Here is a 20000-nt window from a genome sequence, read left to right on the forward strand (position 1 = left end):
TATTTAGAAAATCGTTCACCAAAGATTCACATGACTTCATTTTTTTATAAACATATTAATTAGTTAACGATTTTCTAGATAAATACGAGCTGGCACAGAGAAGAAAGATGCTTAAAAGATTCACGTGCATTCAGATAAATAAATGAATTAGTTAAAAGATTATCTATATAAAGGCTGTAATAAGAGTTGGCACAGACTAATGCTCTCTGAAGAAGACCAAAAGCATCTGATTTTTTGAGAGTATGCCTTCATTCATATAAATAAATGGACTAGTTAATGATTATCTATATAAATGGCTGTAATAAGAACTGGCACAGAGATAAGGCTCTCAGAAGACGACCAAAATATCTGATTTTTCATTTTTTTCATACCATGGGCCTGAATTTGACGATTTCGAGATAATTGATTATAGTCGAGAATACAACGAGGAAATAAAAAGTAAAAAAAATAAAAAAATAAACACAGCTACGCAGAATTACAACTAGCTATACATCGAAAAACTTCATCTAAACTGAAAGAATGTGGACAACATCGGAGGGAGTTGTGCCACCTTAATATTTAAAAATGGGTGCAACCAGAATAGTAACTAAGAAGTCCAATCAATAATTAAAATAATAAAAAAAAAAATGTGAACTGGGTATCAGCATTTAACCAAATGGAGAGGATACTGTAAAAAAAATCGGATCAAAATAATGCAATAATCGATTAATGCAATACGCTTTTAATAAAATATGCAGCTCTTGGTTTCCTCATTATGCCTATATTTGCTGTAGGGACACCGGTTCGATGCACGCCAACGAAAACTTTTCCGTTCTGGCTATATAAATGTTAACTCCAGGGATAATTTGACCCTACTGGCTTCATTCTCCTCTCCGCATATTTCATTATAATTCCGATTCGCTTCAAATCAATATACCATCCATGACACTCCTCTCCAGGGTAACATACCAATCCAAAAAACCCAAAAATTCCTTGAATTTCCATATATAAGAATATTTTCAAGCTTGTTATCCTGTAGAGTATTTCAATAAGCCGCCACATGCAAGAACACTTCAGACGTCATGCAAAGCATTTGGGAAGTTGTAAAACTTTTACTACGTATTACACTTGGGGGTTAATGTCCTGTTAATGCTTATATTCTACAGCCAAAGAATTTGGTCATTTCTGAGTAATTTTCGATAAATACTGTGGTTTCTAATAAGGTTTCCTAAGAATGTTATAGTCCATCCCATGGAAAATTTCAATATTCACAATAAATTTTGGAATGTTCCTATCTAATAATTTTGGCAGGTAACATGAAAGATGCTTGAATACGAAAAATTTACTAATGCCTAGCACTCTAAGCCTGACAAAATACAATACTCTGAACAAGATACATTAAGTAAAATAAAACAAAACAAATATTCTATATAAGGTACTATCATAAGAAAGACAAAATAATTCTCAACTACAGTCCTACACTTTAAATGACAAAAAAATAACAAGTCTTTGTAAGTTACATAATTCCAGCAAGACACCAGTTCATTATTCCAATAAGACACTAGTTTTTTATTTCAAACATCTTGGCTAAAACACAAAAATGACTGAACACACTGGAATAAGACTAACAGGAAACCAAAGGAACAGTACTACAAATTTCCAGAAAGAATCGGTTCGCCCTCCCAGATTCTGGTTAACACAAATTGCCCACTTCCTGCGACGTATTCCCCCAACTTCGAAGACTTAAAAGGTGGTGTTTGGAAATTCAACTTAGAAGGAAAATAAACTACGAAGGAAATATAACCAGCAAAAGTCCCAATACGAATTCATGCAAGCACACGCCCTTGACATTCAGGGAACCTATTAAAACATGTGACAAAGTTTCGGAAACACTAAAATTCAGAATGGTTTATCCTCAAGTGAATTACCTAAGAAGGCTTATTTAAGTTTAGTTATATTGTTGAAAATGGGTTAAAAGTTTACACAGATGTAGCTTCACCAAAATTTTCCTCTTTTGCATAAGTTCGTGTGCGTGTGTGTGTGTGTGTGTGTGTGTGTGTGTGGGGGGGGGGGGGGGGGGGTTGAGGGTGGTAGCAAAAAGGATAGTGCATGCATTACGTGAGGTAAGATTATAATAATGCAATTTAAGGTCATTTTTTACTTGCTGTATTTATCTACATTGCATTGTTCTAATATCTGGAGCCGTTTTAAGCCTTTAACAAAAGGGAGGAAACTCAAGAATGTAAACAAACCAAAATTGATTCCAGAGAAGACGAAATTTGCATAAATATTCTTAAGAAAACTCTAAATTCCACGCTTGTTTGCATGCCATCTTGACACCAAGCCTATTGCAGTGTAGCCCAGGCAACCGATTACCTCGTCATCGTCAGGTGTGAGAGATTTACACACACATACAAACTGCAAATAAACAAGCAAATATGCAAACCCTTCCCTCTACTATAGGAAGGATTTGATTACTAAAAAGCCATTATATCTAACTTAAGCAACCTTCTATATACTGACCTATATTATCAGACACCAAATTTTTAGAGCCAAATGTGAATTTATACCTTTACAATACATTCTTGGTTTTTTGCGAGTGATTTCATCCGTGAAATCAATAGTATCTTTCTATATCTGTTAATATAGTTTAAATCAACATTTTTACTAGCAGCTACTGGGCCATGATCGGTTAGTGTCTAGTTATCTCTAAGGTTACAAGAACATAATACATTCATTTTTCTCTTAATAAGGTGATAACTAACTGTTTATAAACTCTCCAATGATGAACCGAATCGCATACTCAACAGCAATATGATACTACTCAGCGACGAAGATAAATCTTCTATATATACAAAAGGCAATTTCTGTCTGCCTGTTTGTCTGTCTGTTCGTTATGCACGACCAGACTATGAAAGCTATGGCTACCAAATCTTTACCATAGACTCCCATCCGCCCAAGGAAGGTTTTAGTCAAAATCTGAAATTCCAGACATGATCCCAAGTGATTACTTACTCTGAAAGTGATTGTATAATCCGCCCTGTAGGGGTTGTCATCACGGACAGCATGCACCTTTTTATCCCGAGCAACGCCGGGTACAGCAGCTAATGACTTATAAAATAAAACTTCGATAATCCGACTAAACATTGGTAAGGGCTGGCTGAATTAGAAAACTGTGCGGATTACCTAGAGGTTATTTCTATTCAATTTGCATACAAAATATTTTTGGCTTTACTAAAGAAATGCATGCTTTCAATATACCAGCAGGGAATTATCATATCACCTCTTTGTCTCATCTCACCACTGAACACTGGTAACTGGAACTCGAGTAAAATACTTAGGTTACAAAAGCATCATCAAATGACTACAACCAACAAAATTCCACAAAATAGGAAAGAAACCAAGAGGGTACATATTTTAAGCTAAAAACTTAATGACAGAAGAAGGAAACTGGCTACACAATGGTGGAACGAGCTGTTCGACACTCGGGGAGTCAAGGACAAAGAAGGTGTCATCAACAGCTTATGACGTCATCAAGAATCATATATTGGAATGAGAGGATTAAAATAATCAGCATGTGTTCTGATGCTGGAGAACTTCTTACCCAAAGTACAACCTTTTGCTACGGCGGACTTCAGGATGGAAATCCATTCTCACTTTCAGAATCCTTGTTGTGGTCTCCAGATAATTCAAAAGATTACATCCAGAGAGAGAGAGAGAGAGAGAGAGAGAGAGAGAGAGAGAGAGAGAGAGAGAGAGAGAGAGAGAGAGAGAGAGAATCTACTTTCTTTAATAATTCTGCCAAAGAATTGAGACATTTTACCACAAAATAAAAACTAAGAAAACAACGAAAACTGAAAAAAGAAGAATAAACATATACATATATAAACCTGCATCTCCACGTCACTTACAAAAGCACAGACTAATTAAATCAAGGGAGGTAATCTAATAGATGCGAACCAGACTTGCAGTTAATATAATCAGATTATTGGGTTAAAAACTCATAGTCTTGTTTAACTGACCTTAACTGAAAATTGGGAAACATTAAAGCATGACGTTTTTTATTAATCATTATTTCACGGGTTTAATATATTTATTTGCCGTTTCAATGTTTACAGTTACAGAGATAATTACAAATGAAATTCGCCTGGCACACATTTAAGTGCATATTAAGCACATGTACCATTCATTGTAAACATGCAATTATTGAAACGAACTTTACCAAATTTATACAGCGTTCAAATAAATAAATACACACACAAGCAAACACATACACGGGTGTGTGGTGTGTATTTTGTAACCGGGAGGGTTGATTCCTGGGCCAGTGATGCCAATTAGTATGTGTTTACCCTCCAAACTGGGTATAAGACTTACACAAAACCGGGGAAATAAGGGAAATTAGCGTATCTATTTGTAGTATATATACATATTAGAGCAATTTTATCATTATTGCATTACTATGACAACTCGAATTTATGGAAACAGTTTGTAAATGCATCTGCGTATGTGTGAAGCTCCACTAAATTGGCAACGATGCGGAATCCTGGCTAGTCAAATACGGAATACGAAGACGGAAACCTCGATCAAATGAATAAGCCCAACGTCATTCCTCGAAATAGGAAAGATACCAAAAAAAAAGAGAATATTTTAAGCTTAAAAACTTTGGGGGCGAAGAAGGATATTGGCTACTGTTTGAAAGGTGTTTGATACTTGGGGAGTCAAGAATAAAGAGGGAGGTTTGACCTGCAGCTTACTGTATAATTCAAAGTCATCACATGGAATACGAGACTTGAAATAATGAGCATGTGTCCTGACAAGAGAAAACTTCTTACATACAGTACACAGTCTTTTCTATGGTTGACTTCATGATGGAAATTAATTCTCAATTTCAGTGTCCTTTTTATGGAACTCGGATAACTTCAATGATTACAGCCAAGGTAAATATAATTATAAACCACCAATGAACGCGTACGGTTAGGAATAGTGTGTTTGAACTCGATGGATATGACGCTGGTTTTAGATTCCTAAGATCCAGCTTAGCATTAACACAACATAATATAATGTAAGTCAAGGTTATTAAAAACTGGCCTTATTATTTGAACGTTGCAAGAACGTTGAAATAGTGTTTTATGGGCCTCTTATCTTCTCATATATATATATATATATATATATATATATATATATATACATACATACATACATACCTATACATATATAGTATATATACACATATATATTTATATATAACTTAATTCACAAAAACATATTCACCCTTTCTTAGATCTTCCCCATTCCGGGAAATGTAGACTTTATACATACTGTCAACTTGGCATTATGAATCACTAAATATGAGTCTGCAAATTTATGTCCATATCCGCATTTGCTAACTTATACGTAGCATGCATTAAAAAACATGAAATCCACGTTCCAGCGGATAGGTCTGCAACCTTAAGCAACTGCAGAAAAGAACGGAAGAGGGATTGCCGGAAACCGAGCCTTTCCGGTTTTGACAATGAAAATTAAAATACTTGACTATGGATGAAATTTAATGGATGTCTCCTTTCATGGTCAGAGAGCTATTCATATCAGGAGAAAAACAGTTACTGGCCGACTTACAATGCAATAATTGGATTCAAAGGAAAGGAAGTTAAACAAAGTACTCATAAGGCACAAAAGTTTTTAAATGCCCCAAATACAGTTCCTGTAATCATCATTCACAATGCTTTATATTTCCTTAATTATTCACGACAGGGAAATGTTCCTTTCTCGACTATGACTTAAAAAAAAAAAAACTCGTACTCATCGATCGTATTAACTTAGGTTTGTTTAAAAACAGATTTCAAAACATTCTCCTGCATCGTAAGTGTAATCACCATTCGTAAGCATCCATAAAACCCATACATACACACACACACACATAAACACACACAGACACACATACACCCATAAACACACACACACACATATATAATTGACAAAAGTACGCAAAATTCCTTCACATTATCACCCACATAACCAAAACAGGTAATAATTCAAGATCTTTATAAAAAAAAAAAAAAAAAAAAAAAACTCCTTTACCCTTCCTCCTGCATAAGGCGAACGGACGCATGGGAAGCAGACCATAGCCTTCAATATTCGACGAAATTCAATCAGCCGTGTCTTCAGCGCCCAATGAAGCCCAAAATGCGAATTGAGATGACAGAGCCGAAGGACGAACAGAGCAGATACAATGCATATTACTACAAAACCCATTACTGTTAGTTACCTCGCTAGTACCGGGAGAATATGTTCCTGGTCGTCTTAATGCACGGTGTGGCCAGCCCTATGAGAGTTAATATTAACTCAGTGGTCTGGTTAAAATAAAGTAAAAAAAAAAAAAAAAAAAAAAAAAAAAAAAAATCCACGGTGTGCATCTAAATAATAAATAGTATTCTTGTTTAACAATAGTAATAAAGCACTAGTTACGAAAATTGGAAATTATTAAAAAGATATACATAAATATGCACACAGCTAATACAATACTTATATGGGTGTGTATGTCTGTGTGTATATATGTGTGTATACGTACATGATTATAACCACACTAACACGTAATTTATATATGCAAAAGTACCACAGGGATACCGAAACATTGAGCTGAAACCCCGACCGATTTAGCCTTTAAATCTTAAACACTTTCAGAGGACTGATTCATGGTACAGATTTAAATACATACTACGCAAGAGGGAAATCAAATATTCAAATCTCGCGGAAGGGAAGAAATAGGAAAAAAAAAAGAAAAGGATCCACAGTCATTCTAAGTTATACATCTGAAAGGTAATAATGAAGACTTAACTTAAATTACAATATTTCATGTAAAAAACATTTTTTTTTAATAGCTTAGAAGTGGCTCTACCCTGACAACCAGTCTCTTAATGACTTTTACTGTTTGTGAACATACACGAATTTGTTCTCTATTGAAAGGACACCCAAAGCAATTAATGTAAAACTTCTCAAGTTCTCTCATTCTCCTATGTCTACAGCAGTTTAAGAACCTACAAATTCACCCATTTAAACCTCCGTGTTCATGAAAAATGGGAAGACAAAATTTGAAAACAAAAATCACGTGAAATAATCGTGAATGACATGCTAAAACCAAAATTGAATGAAAACATACTATTTTCATTTTAACTTGAACGAAAATCAATATCTGTAAGTCAGTGAAAATCAGAAAAATCGATACAAAAAATCAGTAAAATCAGTACAAAACCCACTGAAAAAAAGCTTTGCATAAATTTTCGTTTTTCTCCACCTTGAAAAATAAATCAAGCTAGATAGCTAAGAAAGATGAAAAAATATATCGCTTTATTAAAAACAATAATATAAAATATTTTTTAATTAAATTTCCGCTTCTTAACCTTGAACAGAATATCAACATAGAATCACTAAAAACAGAAAAAAAATAAAGCAAAATAAACTGCATAAGTTTTCGTCTTTCTCAACTATGATCAACAAACCAATCTGGTTATCTACGAAAAAGATGAAAAAGTACCTCACTTCATTTTAAAACAACGAAATCAAAATTTTAAAAAAATCAATTTCTTATTCATTACCTCTGAAAAAAAAATCAACACAGAAAATCACACACACACACACACACACAAAAACATCAATCTTCGTCATTCTCAACCAATCAATTTTAGGTATCTACGAAAGATGAAACAGAAATATCTCGCTTCACTCAAAACGATTGAAATATTTTTCTTTTTTTCAAAGTAAATTTCCTCTTCTTTACCTTGAGCAGTAAATCAACATGGGTATCTTTGACGGCTGCTGATACTGATCCTGGTAAGGATGAACCGGAGAATACGATCGCATTCTGGACGAAAGCGGCGACTTCATAGTGACGAAGTTTTAAAAGGTTGCACTAACCAACGACTGAACGGATACGCGATCCGAGAATGGATTAGATATGCATGAGGCAACAAGAAAAAAAAAAGAAAAAAAAAAAAAAACGAAAAAAAAAAAAACACAAGTGCTGAGATGACACTGAGATGCCGCCAGGCGCTGTTACACCTTCACCTCTTCACTAATAAGAAGCAACTCGTATATCAACTAGAACTCACTCATGCAGAAGTCACCATCTCTCTCTCTCTCCTCTCTCTCTCTCTCTCTCTCTCCTATCTCTTCTCTCTCTTCTCCTCTCTGCTGTTAAAATCTGCCCTCTCACACGACGACAGATTCATTCTCTTCTCTCCTCTCCTCTCTATCTTCTCTCTTTCTGCTGTAAAAATCTGCCTCTCACAAGAGAACGACAGTATCATCTCGCTCTCTCTTCTCTTCTCCTCTTCTCTCTCTCTCTCTCTCTCTCTCTCCTCTCTCTCTTCTTTTCTTCAAGCTGCCCCTGGCCTGTGTACATCTCCGTGCTTTGTGCGCCTCTCTACAGGATTAATAAGCATCCGTAAGAGAATTCGAGAGCATCCTTTTGTTCACTCCGTCCACCGTTAAGTACGACCGGTCACTTTCAGTCTCATTCTCGCGGCATCCACCGCTGATACTTCTTCAGGAGGCGCCGTCCCTCGATGACCCGACGAAGGAACCTTGTCAACCGACGGGGCACTTCCTCCGCATGATCCCAGGCACATCGCCCACCGCGGGAGAAGCCAAGTGGGAAAGCAGGACTCCGTCGGGCATCGTTCCCAGGGTGTGGGCAGGATTCATCAAGTCGACGGGTATGGGCGACGTATGCCCGAGACAACCACGATTCAATTTTCGAGTTCCTCTCCTACGGCCTCTTACGGTCCACCTCTGACCTCCCGGATAATCTGACTGAAATATTTGCCTGTAGCTTCGCCGGAGAAATTGGCGCCAGCAGAGGTCCTAATCTACTGATAGGCCGCTACACTATGGACCCGCTTCCCACACCAAGGGGCCCTCTGGAGCCCCAAGATAGGCCTACGGCCCCGACCTACGACAAAGCCCCTCTACCCTACATACAACCCCCCTCCAGTGCCTACGGACCACTAAGACCCAACGTCGCCGCATACAGATAGGCCTCTAGGATGTGTTTATTGTAGGAGTACTTTGATATGCCTATCAGATTACTGTTGTTGAGTATTAACACACAGGCCTAACAACTGTGCCGTTCATCGTAGAGATAAGATGTTGTACTTACAGTATACCTGACTAATGGTGTAACTGCTTTAATATGACAAACATCCCTATAGATATCTCTAAGAAACGAGCACGAAGTTAAAACGTTTTATTAAAACGTCAAACATAGGTCACCTAATTACACAGAATGAATACATATAAAAAAATATTCATGCTTGAAAATGTATATATATATATATACATATATTAACTTGACAGGATAAATGAACTGTTTATAACGTAATTTGAATGTCTACCATATTTTCAGTTTTCATTCTTTAGCATAACAATAATGGCTTACAATAGTAGCCGCCCGTCGTATTTTCAAGCACACCACAGTCCCTTCTTCAACTGCTGTCTGTGAAAAAAAAAATTATATGCAATGCATGTATATAAATCAATCAATGAATCAATTTCAGACCCTCAATTTTAGTCGGAAAGAGGACGAACCATTCGGGCTAATTTCACTTGTATTAATTCTTCGCCTCCTTCAATTATCTGCATTATTATTACAAGTGTACCCTTACTGCCAAAACTGACTAATTCATACAAGCTGGGAGGCAGCAAGTACCCACGCTAGGGACGTTATGTACCACCCCAAAATTCGACCTACCTGCCGCAGCCTATCGCTATTACAGAGACAAACTAATATCATATAGATATTATTGCTACAATTATCATTAATCACAAGATGAAGCCATTGACCGGAAATTCAAGCATCCAAAGAATATGGTGTCCTTTGGGAAGAAACAAGACGAGGTAAAGGGAAACAAAAAGAAGAGAGCCCACTTATTAGAAAAGAAAACAAAATTAAATCAATAGATGACCACATACATGAACATAAATTGAAATGCAAGGAGAATAGTATTACGGAAGTAATGCATTGCACCTTCGCTTGCATAAATCCAGATTTTGATTCATGACGTGGACACATGGGTGTGGAATAGGTTACAAACACCAACCTGCGAAATATGCAACCGCAGAATTGATTGCCAGTTTGTGTCAGCAAGAAAACCTGTGCCTTGCTAACAAAGATAAGCCAAATGAATATGTAAACAAATGACCGGATCTTTCCTGGGTAGCGACCCCCAAGGGTGTTCGGGGGTCGTTAGTTAGGATTAATATTTCTTGGAAATATTGACGGTCTTTTGTTTATGTTTTTATGGTCACTATCTAGGAAAGATCTGAAATGTCCTAGTAATTGAAAGAGAACATTTAATTCAATTCAGTTAATTAAATGAAGTGTAAGACTTCGGATGCGTTTACACTCCAGTACATGTCATAAACACATAGAACGTATCACAGACAAGTTGAAAATAATTCAACGACCGTGAGTGGAAAATGAATCTTTGGGAAATGAGGACAACCGTAGGAAGTACTGGTTAGGACCACCAGTAAGTCGCTGGTCCCCAATAAGTCGCTCAGTCGCTGACCCACCAAGAAGTCGCTGACCCATCAAGAAGTCGCTGGCTTGTATGTAACCTGTTAGTGACGCGTGCGCGATAGGTTGCCGACGTGTGTTTATCACTAACATGATTTCGTGCAGCTTGGACGCACCCTCCCCTGACACGTGACCCTCATTTCAATTCAGTCGGGAGTGCCTTGCAATGCGCAATGCATTGGTCATTTTCTCATCAGATAATCTGGATTCTCGTCGTATCTAAGACCAGGTGCTTGCAACCAGACCCGTCGGGGTTTCTTGGATTTTCCAAAAATAACATCGCTGTTGACTCTGGTTGCAAAACTGACTGGCTGTAAACTGGCGTCAAAACCCACACCTACCTACCTGTCATTGACACCGTCCGGATTGAATACAAAAGAATGTTTCTGCGCAGTTTGTTCAGGGATCTGACCAGCATAAAGGACTCGGGCACGCGTCAAGCTAAAAGACGGATGACATTCTGATAAACATCACAACGGCGTCAAAATTCGTCCCAAGAAAGGAAATATGAACAAGAAGAAAAAAAAAAAAAAGTTCGTGAAGCGCCGCTTTGTCACATCACTCACGCCAAGGATATGACATTTCGAAAACTTCCTCATGACGCTGATTTCGAGGGGATATGAGGAAAAAAAAAAATTATTTTCATAATATAGGAGTCTGATATTCCAAAAAAAAAAACGTCGTGAAGGGCGCCAAACCATACTAACCATGTCCAGAAAGTTTTTTTTTTTTTATTATTGTTTTTCTTTATCAATTTTTTTTTTTTTTTTTTTTTTTTTTTTTTGCGCCAAAATACACTTCCGCCTTTTGGCCGAAGTTTTTTTTAACCTCATTGGAATGCCCCTGAAAATAGCAATTTACCATTACATAATTTTCATCGGGGAGCTGTTTTAAAAATTAAGACTAATTAGACTATCTGAAGGACTTCCTACGGTTCAAAATAGTGTTTAAGACAAAATATTTTGCGAAAATATTTCTGTCAGGTCTAGACCTTGTGGTATTATTACTAAAAATAATTCTTTCCACAGCATATCTGTTTTCAGTATCGCCTTTTTCATGTTCATTTATTGAAAACAAATAAAAAATAAAAAATTCACCCCTCATAAAAGTCAGGCCTCATGCAAGGGTATTCCAGGTAATATAATTGAATAAAAAAAAAAAAAAAAAAGCACACACACACAACATACGCAAATTGGAGAAGATATTAATTTAAGAAATCCACACAAGATGGAACATGCCGATCCGAAATTGTATGTGAATTAAATATATATATATATATATATATATATATATATATATATATACTATATATATATATATGTATGAATGTATGTATGTATACATATATATATATATATTATATACATTACACACATACATATATATATATATATATATAGATATATATTTTATATGTATGAATGTATGTAAATACATATTTGTTCTCCAATTCCGGGCTGTCCTCAAGTTCCAAAGTTTGATACTGACATTTGATCATCACTTAATCTAATCTCCATCTAATCAGGTGCTTATGAAATAAAACTAATTCGATTCATGAAACAAATATAAAGTGTTTGTAAGACGGAAGAAAATGCAAATATTTACCAGTGGTCACATAGGATGGCTAAAATGCAAAGTATATTTAAGAAAGGCTGAGACACACTAAATAAATGTCATCTCACGCCATTCCTCAGTCAAGTGAGAAAAAATAAAACCTCAGGCGGCATCTCGCAGCCATCCTGGTTAACATAATGGCACAGTTTCATTTCACGATAACTGGGATTTGTTTTAGTCGGTATCATTCATAAAAACGACTAAATATGATTGATATTGAGTGCCAAACTCTCCGGAATTTCTACAACTTCATAAGATATAAATTATTGTTCAAATAATTCATTATAATGGATACATAAATGATTTAAAAGACGACTCAGACAATTGTAATAAATGTACTTTGTAGAGGCTACTAATCCAGATAAACGCTCGCAGTGTCACGCTTAACCAGAAAAAAAACATATCGCAATAGACTGACGAAACATTATAAGATAATATTTGATCAAATATCCGTAAAAAAAAAAAAAAACAAGTCCTCAATACTATTCAAACAAACCTCCGCCGAGTGGAACTAGCCTTGCAAACCTCATTAACACAACGAAAGAGAAAGTGACTATGGTCCGGACCCATTCAAGACCAACTAATATGGTTTACCACCCCGCTTTATTTTCCACCGAACTACTCAGAAGACCAAGAGCCTTTGCTGACGTCATTCCACCTTCTTCATCTCGAAAGCACCCGCGAATTTTCTGCTTGTTTCTTTTGTCCTCGATTGCCTGGGTAATGAGAAGGACGAATAAAGGAGAGAAAGAAACAGGCGTCGAAAAATCATAGCGATGCTGCAACACGCCCAGCGAGCAATTCAAACCGCAATGCCTATCCATGATGTTTGAGGAAATGCTCACACAAGGTTACACCCGTCATCTGAGCGGTTTCTTGGAAGCTTGTGTTACGGGGGAGTGAGTGCGATCTGTATATATACACCATACAATATATATAAATATATATAAATACATATATGTGTATATGCATGTATATATACATAAACATATATCTATATATAAATACATATAACTAAATAATATACGTATATATATATATATATATATATATATATATATATATATATATATTAAGCTACAAACGTCCTTTAATATCCAATTCGCCCTACCTCGGAATTAATATATTTCCAAATATGTTAACCGGGGAAATTTTTTTTTCTTTTTTTGATAATAATTTCGTCCTCTCGTGGATTCGAACCAGCGGACAGAGGAGAAATCAGGACTTCAGTGACATTACCGACTCGGCCAACAAGACAGAGGAGAAATCTGGACTTCAGTGATATTAACCACTCGGCCAACAATTTCGGAAATGTCACTGAAGTCGTGATTTCTCCTCTGTCTGCTGGTTCGAATCCAAAACTCACAAAGATAACATACCCTTCTGCCCCATAATCTCCTGTGCTGGAGCTTTTAACTACAGAATTTCAAAATGATTAGACGAGTTACTATCACAAATTTTAGGAACTTTTTCCCCTAGTCATATAAAACACAGAATACTTTTGCAACAAATTTAGGTTGCCAAATATCCCCGTACATAATGTGAAATTTCTCAGCCTAAATGTGGACTCCCTTTTCACAAAAGTACCCATAAAAGATGTACTAACGTTCCTCAAAAATAACCTTGAGCCATTTGCTGACCAACTTTCCCATAAAATTGAATAAAATAATGCAGCTTGTAGAGATCTGCGTCACTAATAACGTCTTTCCCCTTGGTGACAACTTTTACCGTCAAAAATTCGGTTGCAGTATGGGGAGTCTGCATGGTCAGTCCTGTGTTAGCAAACTTATATATGGAGTATTTCGAAACAGTAATTATAAAGCTTATCAAACCTGCAGATATGATTTGGCTTCATTATGTAGACGACATATTAACATACTGGTAAAGCGAGTAGGGCGATTTCGATGTCTTTCTACAAAAATTAAAATACTTAGTCCCTAGCATAAAATTTAAAGTAGAATGGAAAAACAATAACCAAATCCCATTTTTAGATGTCTTAATCACCAGAGCTAATAACTATAAATTCACTGTGTTCTAACTTTCATACATAGATTTTTACAGCTATCATGACATTTCAGTTAAACTCAGCATAACAAGTAACTTATTTCTCAGAGCCCTGAGAATTTGCTTCCCAGGTTTTCTTAACAAAGAACTTGAAGCAATCAGAAATCAACTTATCTTCTTAAAATACCCAAAGCACATAATAGAAAAACCCACAATTAAAGCAAAGAGCATATTTTTACAATCCATAAAAAACAAAGAAAAGGAAAAATACCAAACAAAATCATAATCCCTCATGTGGATAATTAACGAGATCACACAAACCTTAGGCCACCCCAATCCTTTCATCTTCACTTATCTGAATACATTGGGGAAACCCTTAATTAAAGTTTAGCAGAAACCAGTTTCTAAAGACACAGGAGTTTATGAAATCCCCTGTAGGGGTTGGGATAAGTCATACTAATGATTCACAGGAAAATCTCTCTTGGAAAGATTAACTCAACTTAAGTGCTCAATTATATATGGACAACATAGTTCAGCAATTTTCCATCATATAAATAACAAAAATCATACCATGGATTAGAACTTATATCGAATTTTATGCAAGGGCAGCTGTCAATACAAATGCCAGCTGGTAGAATCTTCACTGATAAAACAACAAGACAATAGGATCAACCTTTTAAAAGGAGCGTGGGACTCTGACCATACAGACAATATCTTCCTAAGGCAATGTGAAGTGAATTAAGATAATTAACAGAACCAACGTCAGCTTAGGGCATATATCCTACTATATATTTCACAAAGTAACTTCTTCTTTTATTCACTACTTAATAAGGGTGGAAGTCAGTCCACCAAAATACAGTCCTTAGCTTTAAACCGGACTTTTAATGGGCCTTTCATACTTAGAGATATACAAAATATATTTCTAATCTATGCGAATTAAATATTTGATCGAAGTGAGAGAAAGCCTTCTTTTCCTAATGACTCGAAAGAGAAAAATTTCAAGCATCAAAATGCAGTCTGTAAATGCTCAATAACTCCTTAAGTAAGTATATACTGATCATTTGCCATGGGAAAAAAATTTCCACAAATGAACCATGTAAAAAAAAAAATAAAAAAAAGACCGTGGGAGCAAACTCAAACTAAACCTGGAGCCCCGTTAAAATTCTTTCCCGTAAAGAAAAGTCTTAACAATATTATAATAATATGTCAAAGAAAAATGCTGACCGCCTTTCTCTTCGAGTAAAATACCTTTGCCTATATCAATGAGAGCCAGTAGGTATACTTATGACCCCCTCTTTACCCTGCCCATTTAGGCCTACCTTGAACTGGATACCCGACTCTCTGACCTGCTCCTAGGTCTATAAATCGTCCAGACTTCCCCGTTTCTGGCCGCCTCCTCGGCGTCGTCGAAAGCGCGAGGGCCTCGCGAGAGGCATCCTGGACACTGCAGTTCATCGAGAACTCCGACCACCACTTTATCCACTTGTCTCTTCAATACCTCCAGAGGCAGACTCACAATATTCCTGACGTATGACGGCATGTCAACAAATCCACCAAAGACCATTATTGTTCTCGTTATTTTTTTGCACAAAAAAATAAGACACAATAAACACTATTCGTTATGATGGAACAAATAGAAACGTCTGAGACAAATCCCCTTTAGGGACGCCACACTTCACTGGCGACAGTTTCTGCCTTGACGGCAAGAAACGTTTCTGTGAAATGGAAACAGACATTTCTGTCCGCCGACTGACTTGCACAACAGCATCGCTGCTGATATCACTGCTACTTCAACGACTACTACTAGGGCTTGATCATCACAGCAACAGCAAAAATAATAATATTAACAACAACGAAGGCGAAGCTGCGCATACGCATATACACACACATACACAGACAGACACTCAAGAGCTACTGGAAAAACCGTGCGACAAAAGCAACCGGAAAACACCAACTGGAAGCCCAGTCAAAATTGCACCAAGTAAGTGGTGAGAACTTCTGGCGGGTGGGGAAGTGGGGCGAGGGAGGGAGGGAGGAGGAGGAGGAGGAAGAAGAACACAGAATCCATGACATATATACAATAGACACATGACTAAGATGTGGTGTACATATGCGTGCGTAACGACAAAAGCCAATCACATCCCCGGCCGCATGACTCTACCAGACAATCCTCACGACAGCCATCGATGTCAACTTTAACGTCAAAATCTAAATCAACCTGTGTGATGAGAAGACCAAGACAGACAGAGTGACGCAATCATAATATGGTGTAATTGCTAACTCGGGGAAATGTGGAACCATCAAGGCTTTCTGTTCGTCATCCGTAACGGCAGAGTACAGTGTGGACTGACAAGACTAGTAAAGACAGGGAGTGAAGGTCGAACTTTGTCTATAAACTCTGTCTATACAGTTGAAGAAGAAAGGAACGCGCAGCAAAGCACAACTACTCTCGTTATGTATGTACAGGTGAGTGTTTGCTTTTGTCTCTCGGTGAATAAAACAACTACGTAAATGTGAATGACTAAATAGGTAAGCAACGTAATGAAAATGCATAATGCACATAACACATATCCTCATGTGTGTTATGCTTGCATTTGCACAAACAAGCAGAAATATATACTGTTCCTGTATGATTTACACACATGCATACAAGCACACACACACACATATATATGCATATATATATTCTTTGGAATATAAATGATTAAATGTGAGTGTGCGCTTTAAATTTATAATCTCATAAAAGTAAATTGCTGTAAGTACATGTTGTATAATCAATTACCTTAGTAAAACGTTTAGCAGCAATTGTATATTGCCTTTGGGTATAAGAATACCTCATCAAAAAGTCTTGTAACATTCCAGACTGGAATTAAGCTTTAAAATGAGTAATAGTTTGTCCATTTACCGACACATGCGGGCAGTACATTGCTCCTGAAAAGTAACGGAAAACCATGTTGTTTTCAGAACAATTTGTCCTACATTAAGAGCTCCCAGTTTATCTTTTATCTAAAACTACCAAACATGAGGTCAAAATAATTGAAGTATCCTTCTTGCGGAATAAAGATATATACATAAGTGCATACGGTGAATAGGAATGTAGTATGTATGTATGTATGTATGTGCATATATATATATGTATGTGTATGTAGTATGTATAAATATATATATATATGTATATATATATATCCTATATATATATATATATATATATATATATCAGCAGAAGGATCCACAGTAATATTCTTGTAAATCAAGAGAAAATATATTCGTAGAAATATTCACAATGCTCAGAGCTTTCGTCCATCCTTCTGTGATCAAGTCCACAGAGGCGCTGTAAACATTTCTACAAATATATTTCGTCTTTATAAACAACAATATTACTGTGGATCTTTCTACTGATTACTTTGAAGCATGACACGGTGTATATTGTGTGTGTGTGTGTGTGTGTGTGTGTGTGTGTATATATATATATATATATATATATATATATATATATATATATATATATATATATTTAATTTGCGTATATATGTGTAAGGATCTATAAGTACAACGACAGAATCCTTGGCATTCGTACGGTGTAAATACCGGTGGGGGTGTTTCGGGAATAGAGGCTTCGCGTTTCGATACATAGCGAGACAGGAGTGCAAGGTTGGAGTGCAAAACTAGGAAGGGCAGAGCTCAGTTGAATCTGGAATGCCAGATATTTTGATGTCTAAAAGGAGGCTGGGTCTTCGCAAATGAATGAAACTGTAATACTCCTACATTGTGTACTACATCGAACCTGAAAAGTGCAAAGATCATAAAAACTGGTGAAAATTGGGTAAGACAATGATTTTTAGCACAACTAAATATATGGCTGGCTGGTTTAAGGTAAGGATGAAAGGGTGGCTGTGCTAAGTGATGTGAATGCAAATCTTGTTAACTAAGGAGACAGAGTGACTGATTGGCCTGGATAACCTGAGTAAATTAGAAAGTCACAAAACACAGAACAGAACGCTTAATTTCTCGGAAACAATAAGTAAACACATAGGGATATAAAAATCTGATGAAAGGTTACCACGGATAAAAAATAAATATATAAATAGGAGCTATGGACAGAGCCTAACAGGAAATGTCAAGGTAAGGGTAACCTTCATTCTAAGCCTTTCACTGATCATGTTTAAGGAATTTGGAGCAGGCACAATCCAAATACGACTGCTGCTTAAGCTGAAGTAGCCGATGAGACTACATAATATTTCTAGTGATTACAAGAGCTAATGAAGAGAGAAAAACCTGGTAATGGATCTTTGAAAACAGCGACCCCAAACAGGAATTGATCTAAGAACAAGAGAAAGCTGTGGTAATAGTAGCAGCAGTTGTAGTAGTTGTAGAGAAGGAAAAGGAAATGAAAGCCACAGAACCTCAATTACCTTGTACAGGCTGTCAAGCAAAACAAACATGGCTGACTTCTGGAAGGCATCCGAAACTAGAGATAACTCGCGGCCAGTGCACCGTGAAAGGAGAGAGGATGGCAGCAGAACCCATCCATTCAAATGACGCTCGTATGCAAGCAAGGAATTCTAAATGAACGCGTCAATCTGTCGATAAAGACTTCACGTGTCAAGTTACCAGACAAGAGTAACAGCGCAAATTCCAAAATGACGGACGAATTATATGCTCAAAGAGGCCAGGTAGCTTTCAAACGGAGGCATATAAAAATTTCCTCTATGGACTGATTGTAACATTTACTTATGTCAATCAACTGTGATCCACTTCGTCATGGATTAACAATGCTAAGTAAAATCAGTCCAACAAAAGTTAGAATATTTCGAACGTTTGACACCTTGCCATTCCAAGATTAAGCTAGCCTAGTGGGGAAACAGAATATTACTCCTTGGGTGTCCATATCAAATTTCAAGGAACCAAATGCCAGGTGATATATTTTCACAATAAATACACATGAGGATGTAGTATATAATTTTGTTCTGTAAAATACCGTGAATTCTATCTCCTTAGACTACCCAACTGATTTGCGAAAGTGATATGGATGAAGTTTCTGTTCACCTGAACAGAGATTGAATTGAATTGAATATAGAATTTAGGCCAAAGGCCAAGCACTGGGACTTGTGAGGTCATTCAGTGCTGAACCGTAAATTGACAGTAAAAGGTTTGAAAGGTGTAACAGGAGGAAAACCTCAAACCAGTTGTACTGTGAATCAAGTGTCAGGAGAGAGTGGAAAGTAAGATGAAGAAAGAGAATATGAAAGGAGGTACAGTAAAAGGGACGAAAGGGATTGCAAAGAACCTTAAGTGACTCGTGCGTTATGTAGTTAGTCGACGGCATTGTTAGTAGCCAGGGTCGAAACGAGCAAGAAGTACCTAGGGTTTGTTTGTTTGTATGGTGCTTTTACGTTGCATGGAACCAGTATTCAGAAACGGGACCAACGGCTTTACATGACTTCCGAACCACATCGAGAGTGAACTTCTATCACCAGAAATACACATCTCTCATTCCTCAATGGAATGCTCGAGAATCGAACTCGCGGCCACCGAGATGGTACTCCAACACCATACCAACCAGGCCAATGAGGCGCTCTGAAGTAAGTATGGAGCCCAGCCACCTAGTACAATGTCCACATTTTGATACTGCATAGCTAGTAGCTATCTGAAATAGCCCATTCAAACACACGCGCGCGCGTACGCACATACACACACAAATATATATGTATGTGTGGGTGTGTTTGTATGTGTTTTATGTGTGTATGTATACATAGATACATATACACACTACCCATACATCATCTAAATACACGCCAGGATGCATGTATAGGTAATCCCAAACTGATCA

At 36.8% G+C, this 20000-nt stretch overlaps 1 protein-coding gene across 3 annotated transcripts in view; it reads right to left on the reverse strand.

Moving 5' to 3' along the window:
* The window catches only part of LOC135198752 (serine/threonine-protein kinase WNK1-like), a 569129-nt gene that overhangs the window by 446251 nt on the left and 102878 nt on the right, over window positions 1-20000 (reverse strand). Inside the window, exon 1 of one of the 3 annotated variants that reach the window (XM_064226620.1) lies at window positions 15490-15978. The exons of 1 other annotated variant lie outside the window; for it this stretch is intronic. In XM_064226620.1, coding sequence (XP_064082690.1) covers window positions 15490-15734 — 245 coding nt within the window. In that variant the 5' untranslated portion in view covers window positions 15735-15978. Of the gene's footprint in view, window positions 1-15489; window positions 15979-20000 lie in introns of those variants that run through there. One more of the 3 variants, XM_064226621.1, reaches the window with a different exon arrangement.

Source organism: Macrobrachium nipponense, chromosome 22, assembly GCF_015104395.2.
Source record: "Macrobrachium nipponense isolate FS-2020 chromosome 22, ASM1510439v2, whole genome shotgun sequence".
NCBI classification, from domain to species: domain Eukaryota; kingdom Metazoa; phylum Arthropoda; class Malacostraca; order Decapoda; family Palaemonidae; genus Macrobrachium; species Macrobrachium nipponense.